Source organism: Anser anser, assembly GCF_964211835.1.
Source record: "Anser anser genome assembly, chromosome: 5".
NCBI classification, from domain to species: Eukaryota; Metazoa; Chordata; class Aves; order Anseriformes; family Anatidae; genus Anser; species Anser anser.
Genome location: NC_139725.1, coordinates 21316908 through 21336185, shown reverse-complemented (window position 1 = coordinate 21336185; position 19278 = coordinate 21316908). Strand labels below are relative to the sequence as shown.

Here is a 19278-nt window from a genome sequence, read left to right as displayed (position 1 = left end):
AGGAGCAAAAGGAGCTGGCCAGTTAGGATGTATACACACCTACACTACAAAAATATGGCTCTGCATTTCAAGTGATGTAGGAATTGGCCTTGCTTCTTCCCCACAGCTGCCAGCAGAGCGGTACCTGCAGGCAGCCGTAAGACAGAGCTCGCTCCTCACCCAGGCACCTCAGGCCACAGCTGCTTTGGTGCTGGTGCCTTGCAGGGGCAGGAGATCACGTTGAACAACAGCAAAAGCATCTAATTCTCAGTAATAAACCCTCTTCCATCATGCCTTGCCGTTGGCAAGGTGCCTTGCCGTAGGCCCTGTCTGCTCTGTCGTCATTCTGTCGCTATAAACAGCTCCATAGCTGAGCTTACACTCCACTGTCAGCCTGAGAACAGCTGTAAGGGCCGGTCTACAGCCTAGCACTGGAAACAAGTTTGTTATAGGGACAAGCCTGGTGGAAGCCATAAGTCAGCTGTACCTGCAATGAAGAAGTGGTCTGAGGGGGCCAATCCCCCCCGTGCAACCCCCCGTCCCAGCTGCCAGCAAAGCAGCTCACGCAGGCCCACACCTATCGAGCTGGATTACATCAAACATTTAAAACAATAACCCTTTGCTGAACCTGGTCCCTGCACGCCAGGGAACAAGACCCAGGCAGCTGAGAGGGCAGGGAGAGGGGGCAGGGGTTTCAGGATGCTGGCCTCCACCCGCAGCCAGCACGGCCGCTGCCGTGAGGACGTGCGCCCACGCCGCCAGCGCACAGTCTGGCTCCGCAGAGCTGCACCGATCCCACCAGAGGGGTGATGCACAGAGGAAATAAAACCCCATTGTTGACTGATTCATATTAAACAAGGTGTTAACACAAAGTTAGAGAGACCTTAAGGAAGCCTTTGTTTGGAGAGCAAACATTACTGCAAGATTACTGAACTGCTCCCCAAACTACCCAATATTGCTATTATTTCTTAAACTCCATAATCAAAAAGATGCTGAAAAATAATAGACTTCAGGATAGATTGTTAAAGTGATTTAGGTGCTCTGCTTACCACTGAAATCTGGGCTTAAGGCCAGAGTTTTCCCTGGCCTCCCCTACACGTAGTTCTGTTAGTAGAACTCGTGCTTCGACTCTGAGACATTGATGCATTATTTATTTATTTACTGCATGCACCTTTTGCAACCACAACATACAGAGCCCCTGGGGATGAACCGGTAGAACAATTCCCACAGAATCCAAAAGCTCTGGCCACACTCTAGCTTAACTTTAAGAAGGGAAAAAGTTTTTAGTAGTAGCAGCAGCAAAGGGAGAAAAGCAGAAGTGAAATATCCTTTTTCCTGGCATGGAGAATATTTAAAACGAAACCTTAAACAATGAAGGGAAATCATTCTGGTCCTCCTAGAGCCTGTTGAAACGATATCAAGCTTTATCAGAGCACTGTCTGGAGCAGCTCCAGAGCAGATCAAGCTGGCCTCAGCAGGGACTCCAGCTGTTAGCAGTACTTTTGGATTCATTCAAAGCAAACAAGAAACAGGAGATGAGATGCGTGACCCAGACTTAATTTAGGTAATTGGTGAACATCGGCATTTGCCAGTTTAGCGCATGGGCTAGCTGCAAAAGCTGGAGGCTGGATCATGCTAATCAAACCATCTGCCTCTCTCAGGTGAGGGAGTGTCAATGAAAACCTCTCCCTATACTTTTTCACCGTCATGCCCGGACAAGCACACTCCTTTTTTGGGGAGCACCTCTTTTCATCAACCAACTCCAATCCTAAACTAACTACGGCAGACAGCGAGCAGAAGTGTGCCCAGCTTCTCTTACTTGGCAATACAATCCATTGCAATGGCTGTTAGTTGGTTTAACATCCCACTGTAAGCACTCAGAGGAAGTTCCAGCAATCCACCTTATTTTGAGTTAAAACAGATGAGCGTGTCTTACACAACAGCTGAACAGTTAAAAACTCTGATATGCAGATGCCCATGTTTGCAGTCACACACACCATAGTTTGAAGACCAATGCTCTAGTGGTTTAGCTGACAGTCAGAAATTAAAGCCTACAAAACTTGGAAAATGAAAAGCAAATCATCAACACTGCAGTTTCTGCATTGTCATTATCAGAGATGTTAGCTTTCCCAAGAGGGTGCAAATCAACCACCGGTTAAACAAGCAGCAATTACCAGCTTTAGTAAGGAGCCAGAAATCATCACTAAACTCCATGCTGCACAGAAGCTTGCAAAAATAAGTTATTCATCATTCAGTTTTAAGTATTACACTCAAGTCAGCCAGAGAAATCTGCAAGTCAAACAGCAAGACACCAACGAAATTTGGAGATGGATAAAAAACAACAGTTCCATAGAGAGACTTTTCCCCCCCTGCCTTCCAATGCTTTTAGGAAGGCGAAAACAAGTTCTCTTAGCCGATAGCCAGGACCATGCTGTGAGGCATCATTCTGCTACATTTCATAAAACAGGCAGCGCTGGAGTGGACTGATACTTGGAACAAAATGCTTCAGAGAATACCCCAGCTAGAAGATGCTCACAAGAGGAAACAAACGGACACTGCTGAACAGGAAACCGCAACGGCAGCGGGTATGCCTGCCTCCTTGCCTGCCTGCACTAAGCCAGAGCCCTGACATGCTCACAGGGCTGGCTGTGCAGGTGGTGGTGTAATCCCACACCGATCCCGGCCTCTCCTCTCCCAACTGTGTCCTTTGCAACCAGAGAAAGCTGACCTGTGCAACTCTACCTGGGCAACACAAGCCACCTCTGCCCATTACCTAAGCACTCTAAAATACGCTTCTTCCATTTTCTGCACCAGATTCTTCCTGGACATTGCTGAATAGCTGCCATTTTTGATCCCTAGCATTGATGATATCTGCATACAGCTTGTACACCAAACGGTTAAATTCAGAATCACTTGTAAATTCTGTTAGATGAAAGGCACTCGATAGACACAAAGCAACATTGACTCACAATATCAGTTATTGTGGCTGTCTGGGAAACCAAGATATTAGTAAGAATTAATGGTGCTACAACCACCACAGCTTTCAGATACGTTTATTTGGCTGCATACTTCCAAGTTTACCAAATTTCAGTCCAATAAGTGGTATTCAATCCTGAACTCAAGAGCAAACAAAAATCACGTGACCAGAATTTAGGAAATGAGGGCTACTGGAGTTCACTTGATTGACTTAGGTCTGAATGCATATTGTACTCGAGCCGGTTTTAGTTTGCAGACTCACACAGCGTACAGCCAGAAAGCGAAAGGCACACAGCATGCTCTATATTAAAAGAACATGAGTAGTCTGACATTTCAAGATCAAAGACGAAAGATTCTCAGTTGAGGCTTGCCTGACACACAGGCACAACGGGGTGTTTCTTAAGTACTTGCTTGTTGCACCCAATTGCGCCCAAGTGTTTTCTACTGTGTAGCATATAATGGTTAAGTATAAAATATTCATGAACATTATTAAATATTAGTTTGCTTGAATTTATGAAAGTTAAAACACCCAGCTGCTATACTGAAACAAGAACTAGGAAAATTGGTCTAATTTGATAGTCTGTAGAGATGGGAGGGAACAGAGGGAAGAAAATTATGTTAAAACAGAGTCAGAGACAGCCTCGTGCCTCTTGCAGAGGGAATCACCAATTCCAAGAGGAGGGTGGGAGGGTGAAATTCTGCTCACTTCAGTCATGCAACATGAAATGGGCTTCAGTGGCAGTATTGCATGAGAAACAGTACCTCATTTCCTCACCTGTAACTTGATTTTCAGTCTTCAGTAAATGAGCTGTTGGATTTACAAAGCTAAGCTTAGCTTTATCTGATCAGCTGCTTGCTCAGGGGAGGCAAGAGAGGGGGAAGGGTGTGAGGAAGGAGCCTGTTTCCAGAAATTAAAAAACACTGGGGAAAGGGCTAGAATTTGGCAGGGAAAGCCATCTGCATCTTTTCACTTCAACTTTCATCTTCATACTAAGGCCTAAGTCCAGGCAGTACAGAAAACATCTAAAAAAGCGGGGGAAAAAAGCCACCAGAGATAACAATAAAAACCCTGGGGCAGCTACCTTCTTTCATGAAGCACAAAGCAGATCAAACTCCACAAATTCACCTTCAAGCACTGTTTGCCGAAGACTTTCTTCATTAGCTTGTGGAAACAGCCCTACAACATGAAGGTACCTGGGATGCTGGTAGCAATAATCTATTTGAAGCTGGGCAAACTAGATATGAAAGACTGATAGGACCCTGTACCGGTAGGCAGCTAATCTATGGAAGTCTGAAGCACTATATGTTGGACTTCTTTAATAGTACCTTAATGCTGTGCAAGAACTTACAACTATACAAAAAAATCCTGTTGCTATGGTTAGCACTTTAGCCAGTTAGTCTGGTACTTGCTCCTCCCTACACGCCTGTGACCTTGATCATCAGACTGAGATCTCCCAAGAACCAAAAAGTTCATCTCTCCCTTCTTACTCCATTTCGGTCTTTCACATGCACCACTGTAACTCAATTACTGTTTCGAGGTGCACAGTGACGTATTTTGGAGAATTTTTTGAGCACCAGCCAGAGATTGGGAATTGTGAGGGAGAGTATTGCTCTCATCTTCAGAAAAAGATGCAGAGATACTCAGGTTATTCTTGTTTATTATTCAGTTTTCTCTAAGATGGAAGATTACTGAATTTCTTCTGGGTGGAAGCAAACAGAAACAAAGAATTACCCATGAAAGCTCTGTTTATGGATTTTCACCATACCACACAGCTGTTGACAACTGGCATGCTACCCAGTGGTAGCTCAAGGAGTCCCTTTCAGATCTCATGGAGTTCGTCTGTAAGGAAGCTAGGTCATAGACTGACACTGCTTTAGAAATGAACTCACCATTATATGAATCTGTAGCGGGACTTAGGAAGTTTTCTAATGATTGACAACAAAATTCAGTTCTTCATGAACTGAAGAGTCCTATTAATGTGAAGGACAGCTTCAGCTTGTGCCTATTTTATTTCTTTTCTTAGCAGAACATCCACTCAGAGACAAATTTGGATGTCCTTCAATTTCAAGCTGGATGCCAGTGTAATGCTGCTGTGAAGTGGGAAGGCACAGAGCAGCTATGCCTTGTGTTGGCCATGGCTGTCTGTAGCTGCCAAGAGAGAGGGGAGCATTTGCAAACCAAGCTTTGGAGACAGCAGTGAGATTCTCTGAGATCCCAGGAGGTAACCAGCAACAAGGGGAGTTCAAAGTTGGACAGGCTATTCAGGAACTGCAAAGGACCTGACACAGACAGAAGCTCTCCAGGCTCCAGAGGAGAGAAATCTGATTTTTAGTTCCCTAGGTGAAAGGGTCGCAGGCATTCACCTTCTTCCATATACTGTCCAGATAACTTTAAAAAAAAAGACGAAAGTAAAATAACACCTCTTGCTTTCAGACCACCACCTAGATTCTGTCCTCAGCCTCTAGGCATGGCCAGGAGAAAAAATACTGAGGTTTAAGGAAACAAATCCAAAATTGCCATAGGATCCCAACTGTACTTGCAGTGAGCAGCTTTGCTTCTTCTAATCATTAAAAGGATTAACCTCCTTTCTTGTATGTTTAATTAATCTACATACTCATGCATGCATATCAATTAACACTTTTCTCCAGCTCCCCAGCACTCCTGTCTCACATTCTGCAAGGTGAAAATCAGGTTAAGATTTTTATTTCACATCATCCTCTGACCTAAAACTACATTTTAGGCTGAAACGTTAGCCAGCCGTTGCGCCCTACAAGGCACGCAGCGACAATACAGCTTCCAAAGAGATTAACGTGCTGTGAAGAGCAGGCATGCCATCGCGGTAGGACCTGAAATTTACAAGGCTATTGCCAGTGAATTAGTTCACTCAAGGATATTCAGATTAGGCCTCCAATTAGCAGCCGTAAACATGCGCAGTGCGCCGGTGTATCAATAAAGGCTGCTTCAGTTTGGAAGGACCGCCCGCCCCTCGGCTGCCGAGCCCTGGCTGCCGGCCAGCGAGATGATGGCTTAATGACAGTGCTACGTGCGGAGCGTGAGGCTATCGGCAATCAAACGCAAACTTTACTCCAGAGTGCACTTCACGGAGAAGCTGCGGAGGGAAGAGGAAAAAACCCATGCTCACGGCACACACCACCGAGAAGGCACTTCTCCTTTCTGGTTCCCGCTGGCCCCGCAGCGCGTCCATACGCTCACGGTGCCATATCTGTGCTTTAAAAACACCCTGTGTGATTGCACTTGAGGATCATTTATGCCTGCGCTTGAAGGTCTTTCGTCACCCAGAAAACCACTTTGCTCCCCTTTCTCCCTCGGGAGGCAAACATGGACTACCAGCGCTAATGAGAAAGCACCCCGCACATCCGATGCAGATGGAGAAAGCATCCTGTGTAACGGGCCCCCGGGGACAGGGGACAATCCCCACCCATGCAGAAAGGGGAATCGTCACCGCGGGCTCATTAAGGAAATCTGGAAGGATGTCCCTGGATGTTCAGGCTCTCAGTGGGGAATAAATGCAAGGTAACTAGCAAATACGTTCTCTGCAGGGTATTAACACCTCGTTGGTAGGAAGTTCATAGCTCCTTAAATTTTCTCTCCTTTCATCTGTTGTCAGCATTGAAGACCTTTTCAGTTCTGCTAGGAATCACCCAGCAGATTACACCGCATTTTTTCCTGAAACTTTTAAAGACTTCTGTGTATTTTCAGGCTCTTCCAGGTGCATTGAGGCCACGAAAGATGGCCACCAGACAGGCAAGCCTACGTGGGAGTCTTGATGCTATTAGGGCTGCCTGAGCTGGCCAAAGTCCTTTTTTTTCCATCACTATTCATTTACTTTTAAACCTGCAGGCCCAGGGCAAGTGAACAACGCTGCCCACAAGGCTCTATCTGTCAACATGTGGTAGGTGGCACCCACAGTGCTTTCTGCGAGCATCACGCCCCAGAGAATTGCCAGCGGGCAGAGGTGGCTGTGAGCCACCACCACTTTCAGGAGGACCTCGCTGGAGAGAGATGTTCTCCTTTGCCCTTTTCCCAGCAGTACACATCCCTCCATGCTGCCAGGGAGGGAGGCAGGGTCCAGACCAGCACCATTGCACCAGACAGGTACCCCAAACGTGCCTCAGGGGTCCTCCCAAAGTTGTCTGGGTTTCTGAAGCTGCTGAGACATTCCCACAGTACATAAACAGAGAGATGAATGGCTCTCGAACATCTGTTTTCATGGTAGTATCACTGAATTAAGACTAATTGATGAAGCTTGTTGTCTCCTATATTAACTTCGCAGTGAAGCTGTCTCACTCGCCCTCCTCCCATCTCCTGCTCAACCCCCGGCACCTTCCTGGAGGACATTGCCGAGCCAGCAGTACACTTATCCCTGCACAGGATTTTGTGGAAATGAATACGGGTGAAATTCATTAAAGTTACCTATAATAAATTACCATCACAAATAATTTATGTTGTGCTTAAACAACGTGTGTAGTCTTTACCTCTAAGGCTTTGCCTGCCCATAAAGTTGTGGGGCCATGACTACACTTGTACCTCGCAACAGCACGATCTATCGAGTGTGGGTGCAATTAAAGGGGATGAACGTGTGCATAATGACACAGCACTTTCCCTGCAGAAAGGGAAAGAAGCCGTTTAAATTCAAGGCCATTTTGTAATGATATAGCTACATACCTGTTCTAAGGTTAGGCAATAAAAACCATTAGTAAATACAGTTCAAGTGTTGTAGTGCCTGCCCTCCCCATCCACACAGTTGCTACTTGTATCAGCAAAACATGTGTCAACACAAACAGCAAATCTGAGCAAAGAAAACAAATACACACGGTGATGCACACAGCAAATCACACTCCATCTTTACATTTGCAAACCCTCACAGTTGCACATCTTAAAGCTGTTGCCAAAAGCCCTTGACCCCTAGACGAGGAAGCCTGGCCCTAAACACAGCTGCCAGGCATCGTCAGAGCCCAGGTTTGAGCTCAGGCTGACAAATTCCCACTTTTTTCCACTGGTCAGAGCTCTCCCACGGATTTATGCTGCCACCACCTGACAGAAGGGCCCAACCCCACAGGCCGGCTGTACGGCAGCGGCTGCCACCCACTGTGACCTGCTGGCCAGGGCAGTGGCCCCGTGCAGGGATACAGCAGCCATGGGCCGCTGTATGCCTCCCCTGCTCCATTCACTCTGCTCCCTACTGTCCCTCTGCAGCCTTGCCCAGCAATTCCCACTGCAACGGCCCTTGAGAGGCTTCTCAAGACAGAAATTGGGGCTGGGTCCCAAAGTAATGATGGTCTTCAGCAAGAAAGGTGGTTTTCGCAGGAAGCACAGCAATGGCTGAGGAGGGAGGTGGTCAGTCTGGTGTGAGCTCAGGATGTTTCCTGAGGATGCAGAAAGCCTGGAGAGGTCTTTCTGGCTCTGTTCCCTCCTTTTTCCTCTTCCTTTCTGGCAGCCAGCACAACGGGAGTGGTACGTACTCAGAGCTACCGCAGGGGCTGCTCTGCAACGATGCGGCTGGTTGGGCAGCCAGGGCAAGCAGCCCTCCTCCCCATCCCTCCTGTTTGCCAGGATGGATGCAAGAGGTGGCAGAATGGGCAGGGTGGGTAGGAAACCCTCTGGTGAGGTGGTCAGCTGGCTTTGCTGGAGCTGTGGAGTACAAGTGCTCCTCTGTGATAGGAAGGGCAGAGGGGGAAGGAGATACAGAGGCAGAGATGGAGGGGTACATCGGCATCATTAGGTGTGGGGGTGCAGTAGGCACTGGGTCTACCTATAGCTCTGGTCACCATCAGCACAACGGGTGCTTTTCCTAACTACAGCCAAGGCATTGCACTAATATAGCTCACCATTAGCAGCAATTCCTTCTACAGATGGTGAGCAGTGAAACAGGCTTTTAACTGAGCCCCAGCAAAAACCATGTGGAAACTAAGAAAAAAATATATACTTCTTTCAGTTGCAGTCATCTTAGTTAAGTGTAAAAAAAAATAACAGAAAAAGACAGGTCAACATTTTCATTTCACCCAGAAATTATCACTGCCAGGTAGGCACTGAGCCTTCAAATCACCAGCTAGATGCCAAGTTGTGCATTTAGGATTATAACAGCAAAACACACAACCCCGACACTTCAGCCTTTGACCACTATCATATGCTGAATTACAATAAATTTGGCAATGAGAACTGGCATTTGCAAATCCTCTCATTGCTCCTCTGTGAAGAGGAAGTCTGTAAAATACTTAACCAGGCAGTGACCCTTCCTGTTGGCCGGCCTCAGAGACACCATGCACATGCTGCACAGACAGAGGAAGGCAGAGTACACGTTCATTTAGGGAAACGGAAGCATTGGTGAATACTGTAAAGAACAGAATTATCAATACATCTTGAGGGACCCTATTCTGTTGATGCACAGCTAGTTGTATACCACAATTTACATGCCTCAACAGGAGGATGTGCTACAGCATTTACAGTGAAGCTCCTCCCTTTTCTGCCTCCAAACCACTTCTACCAGACTCCCAATGGGAAATCAGAAGGGAAAGGTGCAGTTACACTTTATATAGTCCAGCAGCAAACACAACATCCTAAGGCTTAACCTCAGAATAGTCAAGTTGAGGACTAAGACTTCTTTAAAAAATAAAGAAAAAGCCCACTCCTACCAAATTCCCCTAGTTCTGCATGTTTTCCCTCCCTGAAGCCTATGGCAGTCGGCAGGCCCCATGCCAGCACCCACTGCCTGACTGCCTTGCAGCCCAGCACCATTTCCCCGTATGCATTACTGCAATAACTGCTTCTCTTACTGGCATAAGGCAGGTTTGCCACGAGATAGTTAATTGCAAAGGTCAGAAACAAATTGTAACCGACATCTATAACATGAACAGTGCTAGTGTTAGACCTTTCATCAAAAAGGGTTCTTTGCTCCCTTCCAAGACACCGTATAAGTAAAAGATGTTCCACATTGCAAATCTAAAACAAAACACAGACAAAAACTTAGGGCAGCACAAGAGATCACTGCAACTTTTCCTGAAGTATTCTAAACATTCTAGTACAGTCCAAGCCAAGCGCCAAAGGATGTACTTCAGACCCATTGATTTCAAAGAGTCTTTCAAAAAAAAGTACTTAAGTGAGTTCCTGAAGCAGAGCCAAAGCTTTAAAAACATGTCTTATCAAATTGTATAAAAAAATGACAGTGCAAGAAATAAGGTCTACGCAAAGATTAATTATTAGTATGACTTAGACATGAAAAATGTAAATGTTTCTTGTTTGGACAGTCAGATCCAAAAAGAAAGCAAAGAAAGACAACTCTGACCAAAGGATTCATATTAACTAGATACATATTAGACTCAAAATAATGATAAAAAGAGTTCTTTTTGCTACAAAGTAGGTTGCAATTCCCTGGTGTTTGCCAGAAGTTGTGGTTACCCTGCCCTTTCCAGCTTACAAAGCTTTGGACAAACTGTTTCCAGTCTGTGCAGATAGCGTGCTATACTCTACTCCTCTGATTTACACTGTTCATTTCAGACTGGGTGGCTAGCAGCATGAACATTCACTAAGCCTTCACGGAACTATTATGTTCAGTAAAATCTCTTGCACTGTTTCATTTGTGCGAAATCAGAGCAAAAAGCAGCTTGTTCAATAAAGTACTTTCCATTAAGTGCTTTTCATGGTGGCACTAAGTTTCTTTGTCTATGTTATCTTGCCAAAGCACAATGACAAGAGAAAAAACAACTGCAGAGAAAAACTCTACTGTCAGAGAGGCAGGAGATGCATATGTGAGTGGGCGATGGAGGGGAAATGGGGCGTAGAGCTCTGTCCAGATCACAGCAGGAGCAGTAGGGAACTGCACGCCTGCGAATAGTTAAGCAGTAGGAGACAGTCTACTTGGCAGGAGCCTCCATCATTTTTCTTCCTCCACCTCACTGTCTGAACAGCCAGAGAGACCTTCCTGCTTCTCTGACCAACTCCCTGTCATCTCTTTTCAGAGAAATGAAAGGTCTAAAACAAATTGCTGTGTAACATCATGTGTAAATCAAAACCTTTTGTCAAGCCACCCCATGTTCTGTGCTAACACAGCAGTTATTTATCATCCCGAGCCCACCAAGGGGGCCATCAGCTGACCTCAGCACAGATACCAAGAGCAGTTCTTGAAACACCTCTACCCTAGAGCTCCTCTACTAATCCAATAAAACCTTTCCAGAAGCTGAGACTCTCGTGTTGCTGGCAGCCTTCTGACATTGTTTCAATCTTCAGCTTTGTGACAGAAGGATTACAGTTATGATAAATCCAACCCAAGGCTCCAAATTCCCTCAAGTTGTTACGCACATAGATAGCCTCCTTCTCCCTAAGTCTAAAACCACCAACACTTACTCACTGGCTTCCCTTCCTGACCTCCTAATTCTCACAAGCCACCCAGTGCAAAATGGATGAGCACTATGTGGCCTGCTGATGCCAAAGGACAAGTTGCCATTGACCTATTTCACAATGGGAAAAGGCAATCCAGCTGAAACAGAAGCAGGAAAATATAAAACTTTTTAAAAAGTGAGTATCAAAAAAAAAATTGTACTTTGACTTCATAAGAATCATCTTGAAACGTTTGGTAAAAGCATTGATCTTTTCCAAGTGTGTCCAGTCTGCTCAGCAAACATCGAGATTTCATCTGATTAAAAATGCCTTTATATTTGGGTCATTGTGATTTTATCTTCTTCCTCTGTCCCACCCCTTCCACACATGGAAAGGAACCGCTGAGGGAGTTGCTGAACCCCACCACCAGCACCACCACTGCAGGAAAAAAGTCTGTCTGGAAAGACAAAATGGTGCAGTGGAGGAGACAAGGGAAGGAGAAGAAACTTCCAGGGATTAAGTCAAGAATTGCTTGGGATAAGGCTGTATTACTTCAAGCTCTTTTCCAGGTAAATCTGGAAGTCAAAGAGCCAAGTGTTTACTGTGTAATCAAGACACTGGGTTAACACAGACAGCTTGAGTTCTTAATGGAAAGGAACAAGTTCACTTTTATTGTGCATATGTTGTCCTGCATCAGTGTTACGAGCATCAATGCATCTTCATTTAAGCATGTACTGTTATTAGCACTGAGCTGTAATGAACTCAATTATTCATTAATAACCACCTTGGAAAAAGGCTGTGTACAGATTCTAGTAGCAGGGACCTGCTCCCCTCCTTCCCAAAGTGCAAGCTCAGCCTGCTTGATGAGGCAAAGAGGGGGGACACTGAACTCTGAATCTTGCAGCTTTCCCCAGCAGCTCTCCCAAGGACACTTTGCCTTGCAATGCCGCACACACCCCTGGGAGTCCAAAGGACAAACACGCCGTGTACCGAGAGGCATTAATGCCACCTGCGCTACCCAGCTGTGCGGGGAGGAACAGGGTAAGGTTTACCTCGACATGCAATGAGCCCTCATACAAAAACAAACCAAGAGGCACCTATTTACTTAGGGCTTGCAATAGGGATGTTGGCAGGCATGCCAGTACAGCTCCCGCAGCAAGTCTCCAGCTTTACAAGCTGACATAGTGGCACTGGGACGGACTGGTACCAGTGCAGTTATCGCAGTGGATGGGAAGGTGCTGAGGAAGATGTCCTACAGGTATGGGACAGACTGTGGAAAACCTCACTGCTTTGCCATCATTACATAACTCAGGAGTCCAATTAAGACCCATCAAGCACTGCATGACTGCAAAGCTACAGACAGCAGGAAAAAAGTCAAGCAACCTGCCCTGACACTATAAACGTGCACAAACTAAGGATAAACAGACTGCTTTGCACTCTACACTGTATAGCCCACACTTATCTTCCTTTTCTTACAGGATTAGCCATCTTCTGCCCTCCTCTGCAACTGCGACTACAAAGCACACAGGCGTGCTCCTCGAGGAAAGCTGCTGGGTGGTTACAGTGCTCTCCTCCACAAGAGGAGGACAGGAGGACCAAGGGCAGCCACCCAGCTGGCAAAGCCTCTGGTGCAACATGCACTGACAATGGTGAGATTTTTCCCCAATTTTTTTTTTTTTTAAACAGGCACCAAACCTAAGATCCTTCTAAGCCACTTCACTTGAGTAGGAGCTCACATACCACCCCACAGAGGCCACCCATGCTCCTGAGCTTGCTTGTGGGCATGTGCATCACTGACTGTAAAATATTGACCCGTTTTGCCAATACCCTGTCCCTGCTGAGTAAAGAAGCAATCTGAAAGATTCTCTATATAACTATTACCAGAAAGAAAAAGCATCTTTTGAAAGTTTTAAGAAGTCATTGAGAATAATTTGATGACGAACAAAAACAAGAGCTAATATACCCAGGTTTATACTCATTTATTGCTCTGACTGTCAAGTAAAAATTATACATTCCTGTGTATAATTAACCAGGCTAACTAATCTTGCTTGACAAACACAGATATAAACATCAGTTTTGACACAGGGCCAAAGCAACCACTCCAGGATCCCTGCCAATGCTGAATTCCTCAGTCTGATATCATAAAACGACTTGTCTGTTGTATTTACAGTTCCAGTGGCTCTGGACTCTGCCGGCAGCCGGCCAGAAGAACAGATTTGAACTTACCCATTATGCCAGAACATGTGCATTTGATTAGAAAAAAGAAAGAAAAATTATGCATATTTCTTCTGGATGGTGGTATTCATCAGACATCCCATTGTAAACTAATTGCAAGGCATGCTGCTACGCAAGTACCAAAAATCCTTTGTGAAGTACAGTGAACTAGTATATTTCTATAAGCAGCACTGCCGTTCAGCTCTGCTATCCTGCTCCTTACATCCACACCTCAAGTCAGAAAAAGCAGTGTGTTTCACATTATTTTAATTGCAATGGACAGAATTTGAATTCTGAAGAGTATAGAGAATAGAAGCTTTCTTCTTTCATACATAAATACAACAATATTTTACCTCATTACCTGAGTTATGAGGGATGTGGTGAAAGCCACTCAAGCCCAGCCTGTGACATTTCATGTTTCTTAAATCCTCAGGAATAGAAATCTTGGTAAAATCCTGCTAGGCAGGCCATGTGTTAAAACCTGCCTAAGAACACCTCATCTCATGGCAGGCAAAAGGAGCCACCCCATTTTTCAGCTGTCACTCGCAAGCCACCAAGTGCCACCACCACAAAGTGCCAGCTTCTCCTGTGACATTTAGCAAGCCCATCAGTGTGCTGGTGAGCAGGAAAGCGTCACAACTACAAGTGGAAGATGTGAAAAGTGTCCCAGAAAAAGTGTCCCAGAAAGGCCCACATGAAGATTTTGAAGCATGCATTTCAAAAGAGTTCACATCCCACCGGGACTTCTAAGCAAATGAATCACATATTGGAAACATATTTTTTAAACTTCAGGCCATATACTTGATACTGAACAGGAGCAGTTGGATTCTGAGCTAAAAACATCACAGGCTTTCCTCAGAAAAGATCAGCTCCTGGAAAATAAGGCAAGGAGCCTCAATCCCATTTCTAGCCAGCAGGACTCATCAGCACCCAGCACACGCAAGGTGAGCTCGAGGTCCCCAGAGGCAGCCCTTATGTGGATTTCAAGCCATGACAGCACCCGAGAGGGTACCAGTGACATGCGGCGGGACAGGCCGCAGTCAGGACCAGAGTGCAGAGTCCAGGCTGAGCGCCGCCACGCCGGTTCGAAGTCCCCTCCACCCCTCATTGCAGGCACCAGCACTTCCAGCGCTGACAGGGACCAGGCTGTCACACGGCTTCTTTTCTGGAATATTTTCCCACCTCTCCTTTTTTTTAAATGTTGCTGCTTTCAATTATATGTTTATAATACAGGGATTATTCTCCAGGGCAGACATCTCACCTCCTACAAAACTTTATAACCGCCCTCCCCTGAAAGTTTTACAAGATGTGGCAGGCCCCTGTGCCACCTCTGCACCTGAGCAGCACCCAAGTGGGCCCAAGCTTGACTCAATCAGGGCCATCTCCACCACCCCAAAAGCCCTTGCAGAGCCCAGCTAGCACCGAGAAGGGACTGTGGGAGAAGGGACTTTGGGACAGGAGGAGCTCCAGCTCATGAGTGCTTCATGGGCAGCCCCTGGGGGCACTCCAGGTGACTGGCCTGGCAGAGCAAGCTGCAGCCTTGCTTCCCAGCCCCTCCACTAAGCACCAGAGCTCCTGCAGCACGGAGACAGGTCCCCAGGACCAGGCTGACCTCCTCCTCAGGTCAGAGCATCCCTCTGTATGAGGAGGTGAATCCTCTTGCACCAAGAAGGCTGAACCCTGGTCAACTATGCCTTGGTGAGGTCCTCATCCATTTAGCTTCTGTAAGTGGGCAACCCTTGTGTTATTTTACTAGAAAAGGGAAACTCTAGGAGAATGCAGAAGCCAACAGGCACTATGTTGGGTCTGCAACAGAGTAGCACTCTGGAAGGATGTTGTCTGGTTATTTTTATCTTTTAACCATGTCAGCTAATATTTTTAAATATGGCTTGTTCCAAAGATAAATTTGGATCACTGCTCTGCAAAGATGAAAGGTTACATTTCATTATCAGCCCTCAAATACCAACCAACAGCTCTTAAGTGTATCCGGCGCTGTTGTAAAAACATATCTTCCACCCATTCTCTTTGACACAATCTTAACTTTCTTGTAATGGTGTTGAAAGTCATATGGAAATGGCAAAGTCCTAACTGACTGATTTCTCATACGTAGCTGCAAGGAAAGCTTCCTTTAGTGTACAGAAGTCTTTCTTGTCTCCTTTTGTTTTTTTTGTAGCTACAAAAAAAAAAGCATGAAGCACGTTACACTAAGCAGACAATAAGTTCACAGAAGTTCATTTGCTAAGCAAACCTCTCCCCCTCTTCCAGTATTTAGGCTGAAAATTAAAGACATACTTTTGTTTTAAAAAGGCTCACACTTTCAATATACTACTCTGGATGCTTAGTCCCATCTGTCTAAGACCCACACACCCCAAACCAATAAATTATAATAGCACATGTCCATCTACACAGTGCTGATCCAGTGGCTCAGAAACAACTCCCTTTCCCAAACACGTGGCAGTTTTTTGGGCATCCAATTCAGCTTCTAGTCTAATCGGTAAAATAAAAGAAAAATACATTGAATTTAAAACTGATTTTTATTTTATTTTTTGCACATGCACTCACAACTCTTCAAAAGATAAGCAACATAGGCTGGTTTAATGGCAGAAGGGAAGTGTCCATAGGTGACGTGGGAGCCTGCATGCACTGCAGTAGTCATTTGGTTAGTCACAGGAAAAATCTTCCTGCTGAAGGTGTCCCACATGCCAGCTACAGATGACAGCTACTACTCCCATATCCATGGCATTTATTATTATTATTATAATAAAGGGATTGGTTACTATTAATTTCAGATGGAAATTCCTCTGCACACAGCTTTACAAATTATATTGAGTCCCTTTCAATCCTGGACTGTAGTACAGCATTACCATTTGTTTGGTGTCTGATACCTTCCCTGCTAAAGAACAAGGGCCAAAAAACTCACTTTACAGCAAGTAACTTCATACCTATTTATAAAACAAGCTCTGTCCTGCATTATTACTATTGGTACAAAAATGACCGCAAGAACACAACTCAGTTTTAAAGTCATCTCTACAATCCAAATTCACTCCCCAAAAGACCCTTCTCCCCAGCCAGTGCCATCAGCCCTCAAGCACACAGTTGAGTTTTCCCCCCAAACACCTTACAAAACAGCACTGCACTTTCAGCAGTGCTCAGGCACACAGAAGAACAAACTAGGATGTTCTTACAGGCATGCCAGAGACGACTGGTTATTTATACCTCCCTACACCAAACAGGCTCCTTCCACAACTAAGTCAACTTCAGTCTGCTTCCATTCAAAAGTAAATCTACTCAAGCTCTAACTGAATTGATCAGTACTTCAGTGGGGCTAAGCAGTGGATCAATGCTCCAGCCTTATTCTCATCACTGCATGCAGGTGTGCAGGGGCGGAGAGGTGCATGCACATGCACAGGTCTTAAGGTGTTCCCAAGCAATTGGTAAGCATACTATTTTTTTTATTATTTTTTGTTAAAAAAATAATATATATATTTAAAAAAAAACACAAACACAGCACCTGTCACATATCCCTGTAGTTCAGTGCAAGTTAGGACAAAAAGAAATGCCTAACTTGTCACTTTTGTCATGTTTCTTTGTTGGTTTGCTTTTCTAAAGTTTCATCATTACTATTTCTCACACATCTCAAAAAGATGTGAATGTTTTGGAAGCATGCTGTCTATTACAGAATTCAAGTCAGAAGAAAAAAGAAACGGGGACATTTTCAGCATTCAGGACAATGAAACAAAGTTGGTTCCAAGCCAGTCCATTTTGCCACTGCAAGATGAGGTATGAAAAATAAAGTTAGCCCAAACTAAAGTAACTACATGGCAAGGGCAATGACATTTTATTGGGAAAGACACCTATGATGGCAATATACTTGTGCCCTCTCCACTCCTGAGCAAGAAAGCCTACAAGAAAAATAACTCTTCCCTTCCAAAAGCAAAGTTTTCCGCGCTCAAACAGAGCATCTCTTATTTTGTGCCACATCCCCGATGCTGCAAGGACAGCCTCTTCAGCTGCAGGGCACTGGCAGGAGGCAGAACACAGAAACTAGTTCGGAAAACACCACCGCATGGGCGCCAGCAGCCAAGCGAGGCGATGCCAGCCGCGTACGTGCACACAGAGGGGTAGGGAGCTCTCCCGCCCACCTCAAACTGCCCTCCAAGGGAAAGCCATGGTCAAGGCCAGGCTTTTTCTGCCAGGGTGCTCCCAGCCCCGGCGGTGCCGGCTGCCCGCAGCTGGGAAGCACCCGGGGTGCCGCCGGCAGCCGCCCCGCTCCATGGCGATGCCCGGCGGCACATGGGGGCACAGGGGTCGGCCTGACCGGGGTCGGCAGCGACACATGAACCGCAGGGGAAGGCGAGGGGGCTCCTATCCGTTTCCCGGTCCCCGGGCACGGAGCGGCGGGGCTTGCTCGGGACGGGCACGGAAAGTTTGTGCGGCCGCGGGGCTCCGCAGCCCCTTACCTTGGAGCGCTCCTTCACGTAGTACTTGCCGAGCCGGCTCCCGCAGTACATCACCAGGCGGTCTATGAGCGTGAGGAGGAAGTTGATGGCCTCGCAGCCCTCCTCCGTGCCCCCGATCCACTTGATTTGGTCGCCGCGGAGGTGCCGCTTGGCGACGCCGCGGCTGGGGCCGGCCAGCTGCCCATCGGCCAGCTCCCCGTCGCGGTGCATCCGCTTTACCCGCTCCAGCACGCAGTCCCCCACCACCTCCCCCAGGAAGTTGTCCAGGTAGCAGAAGCCGATGTCGTGCAGGCAGGGCACGACGTACTCCAGGGCGATCCTCTCCAGGTCCAGCCGCATGATGTGCCCCAGCGGCATGGCGCGGCGGGGACGCCTCGGGAGGCGACGCCCGCCGGCGCCAGGCCGAGCTCAGCGGGGGCTCTGCCGCCGCTCGGGGCCGGGTCAGGCCGGGACAAAACTTTCCCGGCGGCCGCCCGGGCTGCGCTCAGCTCCGCGGCCGGGCACCGCGGGGACAGCGGCGCCGACGGAGCCCCGCGCTGCTGCTACTGCTGCTGCTGCTGCTACTGCAGCTGCCGCCGTGCGAGCAGCCTGCTCTACTGGAGAGCCGTGCGGGAGCGGCGGCGGGCGGCGGCCCCCGCCCGTTTTAAGGAGCGGGGCGGCAGATGGCCCCGCGCTGATTAATACGCCTGCTACGTGCGGGATGTGTGCTCGCCCGCCCGCCGCCCGCCCGCTCCCGCGGCGCCGCCGCCGCACGTGGGTGGAGCCCGCCCGGCGCGGCGCGCCACGCCCGCGCCACGCCCCCTGCCGCCTGGGCAGCCAATCGGTTGCCAGGGGGCGGGGCCCGCCCGCGGGGAACAAGCGGCGGGGCTTTCCACACGTGCGCGCGGGGGGCGGGGCCTGGCAGACGTAGGCCCCGCCCACCTGCTGGGCGGGCGTGGCCATCGCCATTGAGGAATTGCCCCGGGGACCCTGGTGCGGGGCGGGGGCTGGGGGCGGCGGGGGGCTGTAGGTGGCGGGGGGCTGCCGGGGTGACATGTGGCCGTGGTGGGAACATCGCTGCTGTGCGGCTGTGTTCATGCGTTTGTAGCCTGTTAAACCCCCGGTGTGACAAAATTCACGTCTCCTTCTTGGCTGCTTTCCCCCTCAAGTTCTTTGACCACACACATAGAATCGCAGAATCATTAAGGCTGGAAAAGTTCTCCAAGATCATCTGCTCCAACCATCCCGCTACCACCAGTGTCACCCACCAAACCATGTCCCTAAGCACCACGTCCAACCTCTCCTTGGACACCCCCAGGGACGGTGACTCCACCT

The 19278-nt window shown here is 47.5% G+C and overlaps 1 protein-coding gene across 1 annotated transcript in view; it reads right to left on the bottom strand.

Moving 5' to 3' along the window:
- Positions 1 to 18711, bottom strand: part of EGLN3 (egl-9 family hypoxia inducible factor 3) — a 28649-nt gene extending 9938 nt beyond the window's left edge. Inside the window, exon 1 of the mRNA XM_083836713.1 lies at positions 17965 to 18711. Within this exon, the coding sequence (XP_083692839.1) occupies positions 17965 to 18321 (357 nt within the window). The 5' untranslated portion in view covers positions 18322 to 18711. The remainder of the gene's footprint in view (positions 1 to 17964) is intronic.
- Between the last annotated feature and the right edge of the window lie 567 nt (positions 18712 to 19278).